The 16,484-nt window shown below is 40.3% G+C and overlaps 1 protein-coding gene across 3 annotated transcripts in view; it reads right to left on the minus strand.

The window, feature by feature from the left end:
• Positions 1-16,484, minus strand: part of MIDEAS (mitotic deacetylase associated SANT domain protein) — a 52,386-nt gene that overhangs the window by 22,998 nt on the left and 12,904 nt on the right. For all 3 annotated transcript variants that reach the window (XM_084287872.1, XM_084287873.1, XM_084287874.1), the window contains exon 2: positions 878-2,567. In XM_084287872.1, coding sequence (XP_084143998.1) covers positions 878-2,332 — 1,455 coding nt within the window. In that variant the 5' untranslated portion in view covers positions 2,333-2,567. The remainder of the gene's footprint in view (positions 1-877; positions 2,568-16,484) is intronic.

The following is a 16,484-nucleotide window of genomic DNA, read 5'->3' on the forward strand; positions in this document are numbered from 1 at the left end:
GTGGAGTAGGCTATGGATACTTGTCTCGGTGTTTCTTAGCCCAGTTCTTTTACTCAATCACCACATCCCTCTAAGGAAAAGACTGGAAAAAACAGCCACAGACAGATTAGGGAAAAAAAAATAATGAGGAAAAAAATTCCCTTCCCTTTGTTGTCTGACTGGGCAGCAACTCAAGTGGCAAAACTGTAGGTAAAAGTAGCTCACACTAACACCCCTATTTCGTCACTCTCTGGCAACAGAACTTCCAAAGAAAAGCATATCTTAACTTCTCATAAGAGGCATTCACTGAAAGATTAGTCAAACTACACCTGAAAGAAAACCACAAGAAACACCTTGTAAACAAGCACAGAATCCCGTCTCTTGCCTCTGCTGTGCTCATTTTGACCCTTGCCATCTTGTCATGGCAAGGGAAATGCTGAACATGCAAGTAGCACGATTTAACACAATTTAGAAACACTTCAGCCTCTAAAAGTGAAAAATTAGTAGGTAAGCAGCAGTCTTAACATAAAAGGAGGAGAATGTTAGAACGGTCAAAAGATAACAAGTGAACTGCTTATGCTTGCTGCTCTAAACTCCTGATCAGCTTGAGGACTAAGCAGAAAACTTCTGACCTCAGTCCTGGGCTAAAATCACATTCGGTATTAGTGAAGTAAAACTGCCCTTAGGTGGTTTTGCTGCACGAGAGCTATTCTCCCACAGCTGAGAGTTGCAGTAGCTGAACTTACATCCCACAACTCTAGAGCTGCCCTTGCTGCACTACAGAACTTCCTGAATCGAGATCCCATCCTATCCTGCTTAAGTACATTAATTCCTTTGCATTTCGGCCCCATTGCCTAAACCAGTCCTCGTACTATATTGGCTAGGATGTGTATCTTACCTTGACATTCTGAAGAGAAGCCAGCTCCACAGCTTTTTGGGCCAAAGTTAGCAAATTGGCTTCTTGAGAAACACGCCGTCTCCTTCGTGTACTCTGGATTACACCCCCTCTAACACCCTGAAAGTCATTAGTTCTCGGAGCATTTTCTTCAGCTGCTGCTGTCTGTTTCTCCCCATCTCTACCGTTCTGGGCCACAGCTTGCCTCTCTGTTTCCATCTGACACAGTTCACTGTTGACCAGGGCGTCCTTCTGCCCCAGATCCATTCTCTTGGGGTGTGAATAGCTACTTTTGTTGTGGGCCAGCGATTCAGGCGGCTGCTGCAATGGGACCTCTTGCTGATGTGTGTGCCAGTGATGGAGAAATAAATTACTAGATTGTTCTTCTGCCTGCTTGGAAGCCAACACGTCTCCTGCAGATGTCATCAGGACACCTTCCTTGGAGAGTCTCCGTGACCTTCTTGGAAAGGGAATCTGGGTCTGAGGTAGCACTGTCTGTTGGTTCTGCTCTGTTAGAGCCTTGAATAGTTCCTGGTTCCTCTCCGTTTGCTGAAACTGGTGTGCCATCATGTGATGCTGAGGTGCTGCAGCTGCCACATGAGGCTGTGCTATGGAAGCAGTTTGCTGTAGACTGAAGGCTTGCGTGGCAGCCTGTTGCTGCTGCTGTTGAGGATAGAAATTTTCAAACAGCTGTAGTTGGGGAAGAGCTTGCTGTTTTTGCTGAGCAGTAAATGCTGGACTGGAAGAAGCTGGTGCTTCTTGAAAGACATGCAGTAATTCAGGAAGACCTTGCTTCTGGCCTTGGTGACCAAACGCAAGTTGGAAAGGCTGCAGTGGCAGACTTTGATTCTGCTGCTGCTGCTTCTGCATCTGATGAAAAGAATTCATTTGTGCTTGCTGTCTAACCAGGGCTTGCTGTTCCAGCTGAGCCTTCTGGGACATCATTTGCTGGACAGCATCTTCATACAAGTCCAGCTGTGACACAAACACTCCTTTCTCTTGATTTCTTTTAAGGGCTTCGGGGTGGCCATAGAACCCTGGGGCACCAGCATTGGAGTGGGGTCCTTTAGGGTTGCCCCCAAAAACCATACTGTGGTTCCACATTGCAGGTGGAGACTGCCAGTGGGCATCACCTCTCTCTGGCAACCGGTTTCCCATTAGGGAATTCTGCCATTTGACAGCTGTCACTGGCTGGGACATCATCATTGATTCTCCCCTATCTTGACTGTAAACAGAGTTCATCAAAGCAACATTGTTAGGGGCACTTGTTAATCCTCCCGTGTGAGGAATCTCCATGGTTTGGGAGACTGGTATATTCCCTCCGTGACCATAGTACTGGCCTTCTTTAAGCTGCTGCTGTGGTTCTTTTGATGACACAGCTATATCCTGTTCATTAAAATAAGCAATTCGTTTCCCAGTCCTTTTGGTTGAAGACTTTTGCTGAGTCTGAAGATTCATGATTCAGTCTATTCTACCAGCTGCACACACTGTATTTACAATCCACCCATCCCCGAGGTTGGGGGAGAAAAGGCACGTAAGTCTGTCTTTTCCATTCAGTTTTAATAATGAAGGGCAGGAAAGAAGTCCAGATGAAAGTACATCCACTTCCTTTTTCTTCGCGTGCTTCTCAGACTTCTTTTCACTCTTATCCTTTGTGGTTCAGAGGTCAGCAGGGTCCACTTAGTTACAGGTCCTGAAACAGAGAAGTAATTGCCATGAATCATCAGCAAACAACTGGAATACAAGCAGTCATGCAATAAACAATGATGTACATGTCTGTCCCATTTCTGACGGAAATGAAGATCGGTGCAATGTATGTCAGAAACAATAGATATTACCTGCTAAGAAAATGTAAGACAACTTAGTTTTACAAAACAGACATATTATATTTACATGATGCACACAGACTTCTGACTAATCCTTCAAGCTTATTCTTCATTTCTCTTAACCTTTCTCTCTTCTGGCCAATTATTTCTATGTCTTCCTGTAGCCAGGATAATCTGAACTCAAAAACACACAGGAAAAAAAGAAAATTAAAATAAACTGATGACTGAGCAAAGAGAAAAATGATGTGTCAGGCCACATTTCCCAAAGACATTAAAAACACACACACACGCCAAGGCAGCACACACAGCAAGATGTTACATTCAGCGTTTTGAAGGAAACAGTCCAGCAGCAGGCCATCATTTCTTCCTAGCCCCCAATCATTACAGTTGCTTTCCAATTTAGGACTGCCCATCAGGCATCCAATTGCTGCAGACAGGGCCTGCTCAACCTGTTGCCCTCTCAGATGCTTTTTTCAACAGCTGAAAGCAACTGCTCCTGTTCAGGTCACACTCACGGCAAAGTAGCTCTGGCAGATTATCACAACTGCTCCTGAAAATCATCAAACATCTGTTGTTGTAAAGCTAAAAACGTAACAGGAGAAACTTTTTCCAGAACAAAGAGCCTAAGACAATTCCACTCGTCTGTTCCCTGGAAAAAAGCTAGCCACAAACTCAGGCTTTAAGATCCTCATTTACAGGATTAAAGTCTAATGTATGCATGTAATACACGAACTAGGGTTTCTATTAGGACACCTAAAGCCTTTTAAGGAATTTAGTTTTAAATTTAGTGAAACTGTTAAACTAATAACAATCAAGTACCAATATGCAGGTCTCTACTACTAACTTTTTTCAATACAGACTATGTTCCACTTCAAGTCACACTGTGCACAAACTTCAGAAAGGTTTTAAGAGATCATTAAAAAATCTAATTTTATTGCATCCACTTTGCTATAAAATCATGTTTCCCTTGACTACCAGGTGTAATTCTGAAGCTTCAGAGGCACAGGCATGAACAACAATTACAGCAATGTACTTCTTCAGGGATTCTGCAAAACCTGAAAAAGTTTAGGGACTCCCTTACTTGAGATGAACTGCTCACAGGCAACTGTGGGAGAACCTCCAGTAAAGCACCAATTGTAGGCATGGACTAAAAGGCCTTAAGTCTCAGAGAATAACAGCAATTTAAAACAAAGAGGAAAGTTTTTCTTGACTGATTAAATGAAAGCAGGTCTGTAAATTCACTAATACCTACTACTAAAATAGTACATTTCATTCCTGAGTCACCAAGTGCTTTTAGAAAAATCTGCAATTTAGGAATTGACTGCAGAAGTCCCTTCTTCCTGTATATGAAAAGGCAGGAGGTTTTCTATTTGTACTGTGCACATACCAGAAAATTCTCAAGAAAGAGCAAGGCCATTTCTTATAAAAAACCTGCCCTTGAATTTCACAAGTCTACACAAAGCAGGGAAGACTAACACATACACATGCCACTGAAGCCTGCAATAAATCCTTTCATCTCTCTATAGAAAAAGAAAAATAACAAAAGTGTACAGCTCACTAAAGTCCTGTAACTTGAGTCTCCTCTAAACGGATATGGCTACGGTGCAGATTTTAATGCTGGGGTGGAGTTGGGAGTGTGATGAGGAGGAAAAGACAAAGGGTTTAAATTAACTTACGCAATTTCCACATTGGAGGCCAGGCTTGGCTTCAGTGCTAGTGGAACCATGGGCCTGTGTTTCACAGAGATGTGACTCACTTCCTCAGTCTGTTACATAGCTGTTCCCCCCCACGCTCCCTCCCCCTTCGCCCTGGCTACAAACCATGGATCTCTGCCACCCCGTATCACAGAGCCAGGGCGTTCCTTCCTTCTTCAAGCAAAACTTCTCAGCTCATTTACCAGTCCTCTTTCAACAAGACAAAAATAACCCTAGGAGAAATTGTGGACGCATGAGATGAAAAAAAAAAAATCTTTAAATTGCAACTAGTGCACGCAAAAAAAAAAAAAAAAAAAAAAACAAGGAAAAAATTATTTGATGAAATCCTCTGTCAAAATGTCACAATGAGAGGAAAAAATATCCCACAACAGGAAACTTGATCCCTGGTAGCAAAAACGTAGAGGTGAAAATGTTGCTATATGCCTCTGGAGAATGTTAATATTATTCTCTTGCATTTGCAGCACTGCTAGGAATTTCACAGAGCTAACAGCTTTACCACAATACCTTAGTAATTCTAATAATAATGGTTAATGATATTACCTTACTTTCTGAAATCATCACAAAATCTTTTTCTCTCCAAATCAGACAACCTCATACCTGCTTTCCTTCCATTGATATTTGTGTGGTTTTGTATTGATCAATCCCCTAATTATCATAAAACAATGTATTTGTTTTCTGTATATCAGAAGACATTACCACTAGAACAAATTTAAACCTCTAATACAACCTTTAGATCTCTGCTGAAACCGATTTGCTACTCAGCACTCAGGCAGCACTCAGAAGGAAGAACCCCACAGCTGGCAAACAACTTCAATGATCCTTGTTTTTAACCCTTAAAAATGAAGCAAACAAACAAAAACCAACCAACACAAACAAAAAGGTGGTGACTGAGGTCTGCAACCACATTCAAAAGTATCCAAAACACCTTTAGCAAGACCTCTCACAGCTTTCAAAGTGTTGCATTTACACAGCTCTCCAAACCTTCACTCGTCGTGGATCCTCCACTACTAGATCAAAAACCATGGGTATTACAAAGTCTATCTTGGGCTGGTTTAGAATTACCCCTGTCTAGAAAAGAGATGTAACAAAAGTATTATGAGGCAAAGTTTACCACAAACAAGTAAGTTCTGAGATAACCTAAAAGAGGAAAAGGAATATGTATGCGCGTGTCGCATAAAGAGGCTTCTAAAAATATTGTGTGCCTCTTACAGAAGTTACCTTGTTTGTCACTTGAGAAGACTGTAGTCATTGACCAACTGAAGTTACAACAGCACAAAACCCAAGACAGTAAAAATGGCATTACTGGGGAGGAAAGGGATTTAAGGTACTTTGAACAAAACACAATGAAAATCCCAGCTCTCCCAGTTGCATGCAAAAACAAAGAAGTCCTAACTGAGAAGTCTCTTCTTGGGAAGAGAAAAAAGAAAAAAGATTTAGTGCATTTAGTGCTAGCTGATAAAACATCACAAAATTAACATTTTAAATTTTCTTTCAATATAGGAAACAGCTGGAAAATATCTTGAAAGTCATCATAATAATAATAGTCCATAGTTTAAGCTGAAGTTATAAATGTTCAAGCTGCAGCATGACTATGCTCCAGGAAAGCTCACACTTGGCAGCTTCATTGGCTGAGCGCTGCTAGCTCTATGACTAAGCAGGCTTCCCTCCCTGAGGTCAAGGGACGAGCTCACATTATCATCATCCCAGCCAATTATCTGCTTTGGGGTTTCTTGTTTTGTTTTACTTTAATTTCAGCACAAGAGTCAGCCTGAAGTTGCACAGTAAAATGGCAACACACTTTCAGTCTTAAATGTGCTTTGGAGCAACGTGCCTCTGAAGAGTTCTTACCTTCAAACAAAGCACAATGCCAGGTATGATACCATAATTCCCAGAAGATAATGTGTCTTGCCTCCAAATATACGGAGGTGTTACAATACTCTGCATTGCTTTTACACTGCACCGGGAAAAAACAAAACCTAACATCAGTACATTTAATAACTCTAAGGTTTGGCATGCACCATACCAGTTACTTTCGCTTCCAGTAACTCCTGGCATGTAAAGAACAACTCAACCTTTCTTCAGAAAAATATGAATTGAGAATCACCTCCTTTAACACTGCAAATATTTTAAGACTTCTACGAACTCTTCTGTGGTGCAAGGCTTTGTCTTCTAGATGAAAAAGAATGAAAAAGAACAAATGAAAAAGATGAAAAGAACAAATCAGACACACGTAGAGCCAACTGATACTTATGCAGCATTTCCCAGAATGAAAAAGCATAAGCAAAGTAATCTATGGCACCTTACTGAGAGAAGTTAAGGTTAGCATTTTTTAGCTAAAACTTCTTCACCATATCTGCACTAGAGCCTTATTAAAGAAACCATAAATACAAAACGAGGCTGGGATTTCAGAAAAGTCAGCTGAAAGACTTAAGTATATAGCATGACTAAAAAGCTCCCTGCCAGCATCCAGGATGCTGTTCTCAACTACAGTAATTTCAAGACGCAGAGAGCCACCAAGAAGTGCAGGGCACAGGCATTCAGAGCCACCCGCAAGGCAGGTGCCAGCCCTGAGGTTCCTTTAATAGATTTTACTTAACTGAAAGCAGTTTCTGCAGAACTGATCCCTTCCCACGGCAACCAGCTTATCTCAGTTTATCACTAGCCTAGAGAGTTTGCTATAAAACCTTTTTAATTTCAAGTATTTTTCTTAACTTAAGAATAAAAAGTCTATGTGATTTGATGGACAAGTTAAAAAACATTGCAACCATTTCCTATAGAAAAAAAAAAATATCTCCATATAAAACTTTTTGCCTATATATTTAACAACCTCCCACCATTATTTCTTCTCCTTCTTTACATACTGTCTTCCATCAGGCATGCACATATTTCACAATTTCACACACCAAGTTCACGACCTCACAGGCTGAAGTAACGTTAAACACTACTCTTCAGCCCATCTGTGAGGGTTGTGAAGTCCTGCCCTTTGCTTAGTTCATCTGCTACGCCCCCTGTACTTGGCACGATAAGCAAGTTTAAATGGTGCAGATTCCTAACGTCCTTTGAGATTGTTTCTCTGACAGAGAACTGCAGAAGTGACTTCGTAAAGACCCTGACCTCTCCTCAAACCTTGACAAAGTCAAGAATGTAGGAAGCTATAATGAATGGTAGCAGGCATCTTCTACTTCATCACTTTAATCTTAGCTTTTAAGTGTTTCAATTTTAGTTTTTTTCATGTGATAAATTAAAAAGAAAACATGTTCATGAGTGCTAGGTAACGCACCTTCTCAGCCTTACCCACAACAATGTTGTCAGTTCCTTGCAGGGAATCTGTCAAATTAGAGTGATGAGAACAAATTCCCACTAAATCCTCCTGCTGCTAGCAACTCAAATTACTGATCTTCCTTTAAGAAGCTCAATCACTTAGTGATGATCAACAGACTCCATAAATAATTTTACCACTTAAGTCAAATGTAGCAAGCTAGTCTGTGTCCCAATAGAGCAATGTAGCCACCCCCTCCTCCCCCCCCTTGAATTTGCTCATTATTATGGTTAAATCCCACATTTATGAAACAGGTAAAAATCACCACACATATTTTAGCTATGAGGAACAAAGAGGAACTAACTCATCTAAGATCATGCAACAAACCAGGTCAAAAATCAGAAAACAGATAAAGGACACTAGTTACCAGTCTCCCTCCAAATCAGGAAGAAAACATTGTTTAAATCTACATGCAAGAGGTAAAAATTGGATATGTTATTTACATTCACACAGCAAGAGGAAAGAAAATTCAATTCCTCCAGTGCAATGGCAGGACACAGAGAGTTCAGCAATGTGGGTTTTGGTTTTATTTGTAAATGGCTGGAGATTTATCATGCATCACAAACAAGAAACTTATCCCAGCTAACAGAAATTGGCCCCTATGAAACCGCCACCACTTATTGCAACAGTCTCAAGTACAAACCAAGGAAGTGATGAAAACATGGGACAGTTTTTGCGTTTGGTGGAGGATTTGCAATGCTTTTGCACAGCTTGTCCATACCCTATGTATATGACAACAGCGACAACAGCTTCAATCTCTCCCTCAAAAGCCTCTCCTACACACATAACTTTGTCACATTTTCTTCCAGACAGTTAGCAACATCAGAATTCCTGCAGATTGTTTGCAACCACTCACTCACCACCTTCAGACACCTTCAACAGGAAGGATAACAGCACAGCTTTCCAACAGATCGCCCCAGGACAGAACAGAGAAAGCAGAAAATAGACCGTGCTTGTAAATTCCATGGAGCAAAGCACAGCAAGCTACCCGAAGGACAGGGAGGGGAAAGCTCAAAGCAACCGAGAAATGCACCATTGTTCAAGAAAGCCAAAAAAGTAGATGGAAGATGAGGGTTAGTGTCCTCTTCACCTTATTCTGTATTGTAGAGCACTTGCCACAACTCAGAAAGCCTGTCTCTACAGGGAGAAGTGTATTTTCCAGGAGCCTGGCACCACAGAAGAGCAGCAAATGAAGCCCGAAGTGAGCAAGCAAGAATAATCAATTGAACGGTCTCCAGCTTAAAAGAAGGTAACTGCAACGCACTAGAAGCAAGTATCAATCATTCTGACCCCACCTGATTAAGAGACTAACCCAGTGAACTGCATCAGATGGAAGTCCTAGAAATCAATAAAGTAAGGAAATGTGGAAGGCTTACTGGTTCAAATGGCATTGCTTAGCAAAAAAGGAATTCTACAGCACACCCATAATTGGGATGAATATATCAAAGGAAAACAGCTTCACAGACAAACAATAACAAAAAGGAAAAACAATCCAGGAAGCTTGACAACTTCCACGGTTGCCTAAAGGTGCCTGCCTGCAACTAGCAAACACACACCTAAATTCTCAAAAAGGAAGTTTCCAGACAGTTCAGGGAGTTCAGTGCCTTCAGGAAACCTGCCGAAAATAAGCTATACATTTGAGTTGCCTTCCTCAATCCAAGCTATAAACTGAGGAGGATCGCTTTCAATCTCTAGGATTTTCCACCAGCCTGGCAAAATCTGGCACAAACAAAAAGCTCCACCAGAACAAAACCAGCATGGATGAGGAAGAACAACTATTAAAGAAACAGACTGAAATTCTAAAACTCAAAAAACTTAAAACTTAAACAATGAAGGAAAAAAATAACTGATTTATTTTTAAACAAATTGACAATGTTGTTTCTAGCAGCTGTTGAAAAGGTACGACACTGAATACAAACTAGACTCTCAGTTTAATTTATCCAAGCAAAAGTATGAGTGGTATTTGCAAAATAACTGAAGCTTTGCCCACCCCTCATCTTGAGAGAACTCAACGTTCAAGATTTGCACCAGACTCTTATCTTTGTCTTGCACAGTAACAACATGCAGTTCTTGGAGAGAACTATGAGACAGAGACAGCGATGTAAACCATCCTTTTGTAAACAAAAGGGCAGGAAAGCCCATCTTTACAAATGGCTTTAAAACAGAGTGCAGAATTATACTTGAACCAGTTAGATACACAACACATTTCTAAAATTAGTTAATGTTTATAAACTGTGCTGAAGTTTTGAATGTATTTTATAATCCACCATCATGGCAAACACTGTGATCTGAAAAGGCTTAAGCAGCCTTAGAGTGCAGAGAGCGCAATTAAGGAGTATGAAATAGTGCTTTCAGTCTGAAGTTATGTGAACGTCCTATTCTTTCCCACTGGAAATGGGTTAACTGTTCTAATTGTAAACTCTCGGATAGCTATTTTAAGCTTTTTTGTTTGGAGCTGTCAGGGAAGGCAGTTGCTAGCAACAAAGAGACCAACCAAGGACTCAAACATACAGGAATTGCAGAAGGCTCTAAAGTCAGAACGGCAAAGAGCAAGCCAAAAGCTTCTCCCTGCACGCGCATTCACATAGCTGACATAGCCACAGCGAGTCCTTCCCTCTGAACGCCTCCCCTGCCACAAACACACCAGCTGCACTGCTGGATGGACACATCCCGGAGACAGAGCCAACCTCTCTGCACTTTTGCCCTGAAAAGAAAACACGTTTGAATGTGATAAGCTGCAATAAGAAAGATTGCTGCAGGTTCATTACTTCTCCCTTGACCTCACCTCTCCAACACTTCAACACAAAGGCAGGCGTGTGGGTGCCCTGAGTACAGAGTGCTGAGCTTTGAGTGCTTCAGATTCCCTCCTGGCTTTGCAAGAGGTAATGGCCTACAGACACGGTAGAGGAAAGTGAAAGGTCAGAGAGATGATGATACTTTCCATTCCCAGAGGTTTCTTTGTGAGATATACAAATGCCCTCAATACCTAGACCACAGCTCTCGGCAGAGACACACTTGACACCAACAAGTAGGCATCAGTCGCACGTGGCTGGCTGGAGAACAGCTGTGACTAAAGCACAGTGAGAACCTGAGAGCAGTTGGGATCGATTTCCAGCTCTGCTACAGACATGCATCTTAAGCAAGCCATTTCAGATCCATTCATAAAATGCGAATAACACCTGAAATCCAACACACTGATATTCATGAAGTATTTTGAAGTCATAAACGTGATATTAATAGTATCCACTGATATGCTGAACAGAGATTCTTCCACAAAGAGCTTAAAGTCAAATGAGAGACGCGATACAAGCAGTGATAACCAAAGAAGAGGGAGGGGTCCACAAAACTGAAGGAAGAAGGTCACAAATATTAACATCCAGTTGTTCTTTTGCCATATGCCTCACTCTGCCCAGGAATATCTTCCTGTTTCGCCACTGTTACCTAAGCTGAAGCAGTGGTGATCATGGTTTGTCTGCATCTACGTGTGCAGCTAGCCAGATGCCAGGACTGACTGAGCTCATCTGTTCAAAAACTACTCAAGTAGAATCACAGAATCACAGAATTTCTAGGTTGGAAGAGACCTCAAGATCATCGAGTCCAACCTCTACCTAACGCTAACAATCCCCACTAATAGCAGAGACAGGACTTCAGTTCAGATTTCTAACATGACATACTTCTTTAAAGAAGTCCTGAGGCCACTGTTGAATATGAAAGAGTCTTCTCATTGTGCTGGTTCTTTATGCCATGTTCTTTGCCAGCTATAGAGAATGAATGTTGGTTAATTCTGGGGGTAGGAGCAGCAAAACACTTGGGCAAGCATGACCATCCCAGAATTTTAAGGATTCCAGGGGCCTGGAGAACAGTCCAATTCCTTCATCTTTAATTGAACAATCAGAGCATCCTTCAGGCCCTTGGATTCAGAACTCCCTGCCAGTTACCTGCTCAAAGCCACACCTCTCCTCCTTTTAGACTTGGGGATTTCAGTGAAGGAAGGGAAGAGAAGATGGTTGACACCAATACTGGATCAAATGCCAGGTTTGTTTCTTCCATTCCTGTAATGGCTCATCTGAATCCTTACTGACCAGTGCTATAAAGCACTTCAACAACTGGGTGTAAGCAACATCAGCCTTACTCAGAGCAAAGTCAGCAGCTTCCTGAAAGAATCAGCTCAACAATCCTACCTGGCACCAAACAAGCCAGCTGCCCTGCACTTCATAACCAATACAGAAAAATGTCATTCAATAACAGAACTTTTACAAAGCTGTATTAAATTGAACAAAGGACTCAGTTTTTAGTAAAAGACAAAATCAAGGTCACACTGATCACATTCGATATGACAGAAAATAAAACAAAAAAAAAAAAACACCAAAGCTTCTGCATTTATCCACCTGCACATGGAATTCTGTGAGAGTTAAGTAGATCAGAAGTACAACATGCATATACATTTCCTTCTGCACTTACACAGTTCACTCTACAAGTCTTGGAACAGTATAAATACATTCTAATTGAAGTGACAACATTCTAGGTCACTAACCCCCATATTATGCTTTAAATAGCTGTATTTGCTGCAGATACTAACTATATAATTGCCACCAACAGCAACAAGTCCTTCCCACTTGAGAGAAAGGCCATAAATTACTGGAAAGTCACACAGCACCTTACTAGAAAAGCTGATAAGAGGCTCAGTTCTAAACACTTTACCACTTCCAAAAGAAATTGCTAAGCATTAAAAATAAAATCCCTTATATAACAATTTTCTTCCTCAGAACAAAAGGCTGATGAACTAATCAGCCCTTCTAGTGTAAGGATTTAATTAACCTGATCCTCCTACACTGAAGAAGGAAATTAAGAAGGGAATTCTGAGACTGATGCTCCTTTACAATCTTAACACATTTAGCAGACTCTAAAGGATTTTTTCACCAGCTGGATAACACTTACTTCAAACAATTTACTGGTTCAACTTACATTCCAGGGCTCCTGATGACTTTACTATTTTTAACACATCTCCAGAAAATAAGAAAGAATGGCCAGCCTCCTGTCAGCAGGCTGACATTTGTTAGACAGCTCTCACCTGCTGGAAAAATGTCTGGGAGCTACGATTCAATCGAGGCAGAAAAACATTTTCAATTTTACATTTACATTTTTCAATTTTACATCTTTAGTTTGAGGAAAGCAGTAAAAGGAACTTGCCCACAAACAAACTTGCAGTTATTGGACTACTTATTGTTTATATATACTACTTTACAATGGCAAAAGCAATACGTTAACACCAATTCACCCAACCTCATCCCGTACATAACATGCAACATTCTGTATTTTCAATAGGTAAACAGAGAGACCGTTTTGCACTGAAGGGTAGCCAGCAATTAGCCAATAAAAAGATGATTCTCTTGGAATTTATTGATCTCAGTTTTGTCCTCTGTTCACTCCTTCATACTGTGCAACTACAGACTGTATTTGCAAGATGTCAGGTAAAGCATCTCCATTTTGATCAGATGCACTAAAATCCAGAAACAAGTACAGAACACTACTACTTAAAATATCCTCTAGAACTCTCCCCACCTTCGTGTAAATATTAAAGCTATTTTGATATAAAATTATAATGTCTTCTAAAACACATAAAAGGCCACCCACCCATATCTGTAGGAAAGCTCTAACATTAGTATATATGGCAACATCATACTAGATATCTCTAACCAATACTCAGAGCAGGTACAGTGTTCTGCAATGCTGGGGTGCAGTCCAAAAGCTCTGCCTGAAACTGCACATTAAGGCAAAGGGCATTTCTGTAAATTGAACTGAGTGTTTTATTTACATATTTAGGAAAATGACAACACTAGTCAGGTATAATCCCCTTATTGTCCGTGGCTTCTTTTCATTGTCCATGGCTTCTTTTCTTATGCTGTAGTACAGAAACTGAATTACAACATTTTCTATTTTATGCAGGTGCACGGCCCCATAAACACAGTATAACACCACCACATACTCTTTAATGCACTTACTCTGGCAACGCCTCAGCAAAGGAGGGAACTATTATTCCCTTTTTATTGAAGAGGAGTAAGTCAGAGAGAGGCTAAGAAATGACTTGTCTGAAGATGGCTACAGCAGAACAGGGAACCAAACTTGGGACTTGCAAGTCTCAAGCTACTGCCCTACCCTTTTAATCATCTTTAATCTCTTATTCAGTTTGAAATCCCATCCTCAGGTTGGCTAAAGCGCATATGAAATCTACCTGAAATATTTCTATTTCAGTCTGCCCGTAAGATTCTGTGAACTGCCATGCATAATAATACATTCAAGATTATATTAGTAATATATAGCAGTCAATGCAGGTTTATCATGGATCTAAGAATATTTTTCTGGCTTTTATTAGAGCTGTCATCTCTAAGCCATATATGCATAGTGATATGCTCGCCTTGGCTGTATTAGTGCCCAGGACACACACACAGCAGCAATTCAGGAATACCAGGCAGACCTATTCAGCTGCAAGTGTGACGTTAAGAGTAATTTTGTCTAGGGCTTAGGTGACAGTGCTGAATAAACTCCTCACAACCGTCTCTGCATGCAGAAATGAGTTAAAATGAAGAAAGAAGGAAATAGATTGATTTATACCTGTAAGTTCATTCTCTTTCACATATTTTTTTCATCTATTTGAATTACCTATGATCACCATGACCATAAAAGCACACTTGGAAGTCCAAGGATTAAAAAAAGGAAAGGGAGCTCTGAAATCCTGCAAGACTTTTACTTTTAGCAACTATCACGAACAACATAATCCTCCTGTCTTCACAACCTCTTTCCTGCCAACCTCTCCAAGGGGAAAGAAGATCGTTCTTTGTCTCCAGCCACCTCATCTGAGGTGCCACAAATGAGCTTCCAAGCCCTCACGTTGCCCACACACAGGAGCTGCACCCTTGCAGGGATGAGCACCCACCTCCTCAGTTCTCCAAGAGTTTTGCTTAACCCCAGCCTCAAAGAAGCTAAAAGTGAAGCTTGTGGTGATTTTGGGAGGAAGGCAGAACAGCCTCTGCTGTAACAGGAAAGGTCAGTGAGACCCTCACTTTCACAGGCATTTGGTTGTGAGATTCAAGGAAGTATCACTGTATGGAAAAAAAAAAATAGGGAAAAGGGTTTAAACACAAACACGAGAGGAAAGTGCAAGTCTTCTTTTTCCCCTTTCCATGAAAAGCTATGCATTTACAGCAGCTGTTCACAAAAAAAAAAAAAAAAAAAGCCTTGAGAGTTATGCATGAGGAATGTTAAGTCACGGCATTACTTAGAAAGAAAGAACAAGTAATAATTTGGACATAAGTGTGATGAAATTCACCTATTACGGTAGATTAAGATGTGTCAATTCTGTTCCTAAGTCTCTCTCTACTTACATTCTCGGCTTTATTCTCTCATCCTCATTAAAAATCTCAAATCAGCATGAAAGGCTCCCTCGCAGATGAGACATGCCAAATCAAAGTACCGCCCAACCAGACAACTGAACATCAACAACAACAAAATCATGCATAGCTACCTGTATGTAAGACTATTAAGAAAAAAAAATCAGATGACAGAGGCTTCCAAATTTACGCAGATCCTATATGTAGCAGGCTACGTTCATATAAACATATAGCTTTGCTTTAACTAATGAGATTTCTACTTTTCAGGTATCTTCAGCTGACCTTCTGCGAGATGCACGGTTCTGGAGTTGGCATCAAGCTTCACACCAGCATCTGTGCAGAGACAGGGATTTCTTCATCAAGCAGTTTCAGAGGCCCACGGCTTCTGGGCTTCTTCAGGGCTGAAGAATTTATCACTTCCAATTTTTAGATTGAGACCAAGTACAATGCTTCATTTCTATTCCTGTTTTAACATGTAGGAACATGTAGGAAGCTAACATGAGAGAAAGGTGAGAAGATAACTAGGAGGAAGAATGAAATACCTCTTTTCTGAAGCCGTAAGCGTATTAGTCTGCAGATGCACTCCCTCTTACACCTACATTCCCAGTACATTTTGTCCATTTGCTAGAACAGGATGCTTTCCAGTTAAATACACTTAGTACCACAAAATACCGTGGTAAATAAGACAAACTATTTCAAAAGACAAGAACCACCCATACAATTATGCAGCTGTAAGAACTTGTCGCTTTGATTTTTAAGTAGCTTCCCACAATTGTGTACTTTTTATTTATTTATTTATTTATTTTACTTCTACCTTATCTGACTGTAATAGGACAGACTTGGACATAAAACAGCTATAACCAATAAAAAGTTATATTTAATTTTAATTATGCTCTTTATCTCCCTCACTTAAAGAAATAAAGGTTTTTCCCATACATTTCATTTATATTAATATATACACTTTATTTTTATACAGATATTTGCTTCATGAAGAGGAATATACACTTTTTTCAGATATGTAAAGAATATTGTGCAAAATTTCTCCATTATCACTATAGAAACTGTTAATAATTTGAAAGATTTGTTACAAATGCTTGGAAATACTGAAAAAAAATCATACACATACCTCCCCCCAGCAATCATTGACATTGGATTTAAAGTTTGGGGTTTTCCCGGCAGCAGTAGGAAGGAGAAAAAAAAAAAAAACAAAAAAAAAAAAACAGCTGCCAGTTGCTCAATTTCCAGTATCGTTTCACTAGCTCCCTAGTCAAATTCTAAAATAAGCATATCTGCAACTCTAATGTTAAAAAAGGAAATTGCTTACCACATTCCAACTTTTAAAGTCTTTTATATCTTAAGCAA

The sequence above is a fragment of the Netta rufina genome, assembly GCF_964035555.1.
Source record: "Netta rufina genome assembly, chromosome: 5".
Classification (NCBI taxonomy): Eukaryota; Metazoa; Chordata; class Aves; order Anseriformes; family Anatidae; genus Netta; species Netta rufina.